The following is a 2,422-nucleotide window of genomic DNA, read 5'->3' as shown; positions in this document are numbered from 1 at the left end:
CAAATGCTTAATCAGTCGCCACACGAAGTCAGCAACCTACAGTTTAAACAATTAAGCGTATATGGTCTTCTCAACATAAAATGTTGGAAAACTTATTATTGAGACCAGATAATCTAGAAGTCTGTGATAATTGATGGTATTCTGGGGGTTTAACATACACAGACGATCATGTATATAACCGTGATTCCCTGTCCATGTACGTATTATATTATCAATATAAGTCGTGAATGTCTGCCTGAAGTATGGCACTTAACTTTGCCCCTTGTAATGGTTTATGGATTAACATCAAGATTTCCTGCTTCTGTAGGTAGTCCATTATATAAACAACAGTTAGTGTATTATTTTGTTCTAGCACTTAAAAAAAGGGAAACAGTTTAAAATATTAACACTCGTTACTAATGCATTAAATTTATTATTATTTTCCTTTTAAAATGTTAAGTGAATCATAAGTAGGTACAGTAGTGGCGGATCAAGGGGTGTTCCAGTGAGGTTAGAACCCCCTTTATGGTGATTAATGCATTTGAATGGGTACATACCCCCTTTATTCTGGGTTGGAAACCCTCACGATTAAAACAAATACTGGATCAGCGCCTTTAAAGGGATATTAACTAAGGTGTTTTTTTCTGTTTTTCAGATATAAACCATGAATATTGGGGATCTTCCTCCAGAGCTTCTTGTTAAGATCTTTTCACATCTATCACAAGACGACCTATTTACGGTAATTGACCAAGTTTGCGTAAATTGGAGGGAGCAGTTATTAAATGAACCATCTCTATGGAGAAAAATCAACTTCCCGTATCACGTCTGGATTGATTTTTCAAAATATACAAAACAATTTACAAACATTGCTACACACATTCAGGAGCTGACAATAGCTGAACACCGATTACAGCAAGTCTTAAATTATGGCGGGAACATTGAATTTTCAAATCTGAAAGTGATCCATATCAGTTTAGATACTTATGACTTTTGTAATGAAATTGTCAAAAGATGTCCAGTTATTGAGACAGTTGGGCTCTCCATACAGGATGCGTTACGAGTAGACATAGAAAAATGCTTGAAAATATTGGAAAGCATAACGCTCAAAGGACTTCTCATTGAATATCGCGGGGAAAGAGAAAAGTTTAACCGTGCAATGACATCATTTATAAGGCAACAACCAGCCTTGCAGGAATTGACAATCACTACGGAGAAAATATTCGCAGATAATGTTTTTAAAGATTTGTTTAAATGGTGTCCAAAAATAACAAAATTTCGTTGTGGGGAAGACTGCATATCTAATTCTGTATTTACAGAGAGTGAAGAACCACTTGATTTAACAGATTTGTCAGTAACAGGTGCTTTTGATTTTAACGACGATGGTTTAAGTTCAGCAACAAGTAGGTCGAGAAACTTGACATCATTGGATATTACTGGCTGTACAAATATATCTAATGAAGGATTTCGTTATATTTCTGAAAACTGTCGAAGTTTGAAGAATTTAACGTTTGGTTCAAAATTTATTGACTTAATACCTTTGGCAATTGGAAGCGAAAGCTTAAGCGTTATAGCAGCTGGATGTCAACTTTTGGAGTCACTGTCTGTCAGGCAGTGTAGTATAGATGATTTAGGCGTAACACGTATAGCACAGTGCTGTAGAAATATCAAGGTCATAGACTTTCACTTTTGTCCAATGATAACAGATGTATCACTCTTCGCCATTGCAGACAATTGCGTACATCTTGATACGGCTAGTTTTACTTTAGCAGACGGCATCACCATTAAAGGTGTAATTGCACCCATTTTGTCCTGTCTAAAACTGTATAGACTAAGATTTGGTTTCTGTAAGAATATAACACACGTACCTGACACAGCTGAAGACTTTGCACCCGATGAACCCGAGCAAGAACGAGGTGTAATTCGCAGATACTTTGAAAAAGTTAACACTATAAACCGAGACGGTGTTGATATAAATCTTTCTCATTTGAAAATACTTCAGTTGCCATGTCCGAATATTACAACACGGACTATTCTACAGCTTGCAGTTCTGTGTCCAGATTTAGAGCGTTTGGATACAGGTCGGTCTCGTCTAAATTTTAACCAGGAAGAAAAAGAACAACTTATGTCTTCGTGTAGATTGTTGAGTTATGAAGAAGAGTGAAAACATCTGGTATTGAACAAATGCTGTTGAATGCATATATGATGCAAAAGCAAAGCAAATCTAACATGTAGAATAGTTCCAGAATTATTTAGCTTTCATATTTTTATATTATGCACAATACCAATGCAATCAAGCAAACATAAGAACGAAAAAGAAGAAAACATAAAAAAAAACATCAATCAAATAGTGTTCCATTGATTTATGTATCCATTTTGTGCGGGAATTTCTCGCTACATTGAGACCTGTTGGTGACCCTCTGCTGTTGTTTTTTTATTTGGTCGG

General features: G+C 35.7%; 1 protein-coding gene across 1 annotated transcript; it reads left to right on the top strand.

The window, feature by feature from the left end:
- Positions 1-643: 643 nt before the first annotated feature.
- LOC139483147 (F-box/LRR-repeat protein 14-like) lies at positions 644-2,140 on the top strand. Its single transcript, XM_071267182.1, has one exon. The coding sequence runs from the start codon at positions 644-646 to the stop codon at positions 2,138-2,140; it is 1,497 nt and encodes a 498-aa protein (XP_071123283.1).
- Positions 2,141-2,422: the final 282 nt, after the last annotated feature.

The sequence above is a fragment of the Mytilus edulis genome, chromosome 7, assembly GCF_963676685.1.
Source record: "Mytilus edulis chromosome 7, xbMytEdul2.2, whole genome shotgun sequence".
Classification (NCBI taxonomy): Eukaryota; Metazoa; Mollusca; class Bivalvia; order Mytilida; family Mytilidae; genus Mytilus; species Mytilus edulis.
The sequence above is the reverse complement of the archived record's forward strand: the minus strand, read 5'-3'. Positions and strand labels throughout refer to the sequence as shown.

Bases quoted from the DNA above. Each gene is read 5' to 3' on its own strand.
- LOC139483147 (XM_071267182.1), top strand. From the start codon at position 644: ATGAATATTGGGGATCTTCCTCCAGAGCTTCTTGTTAAGATCTTTTCA.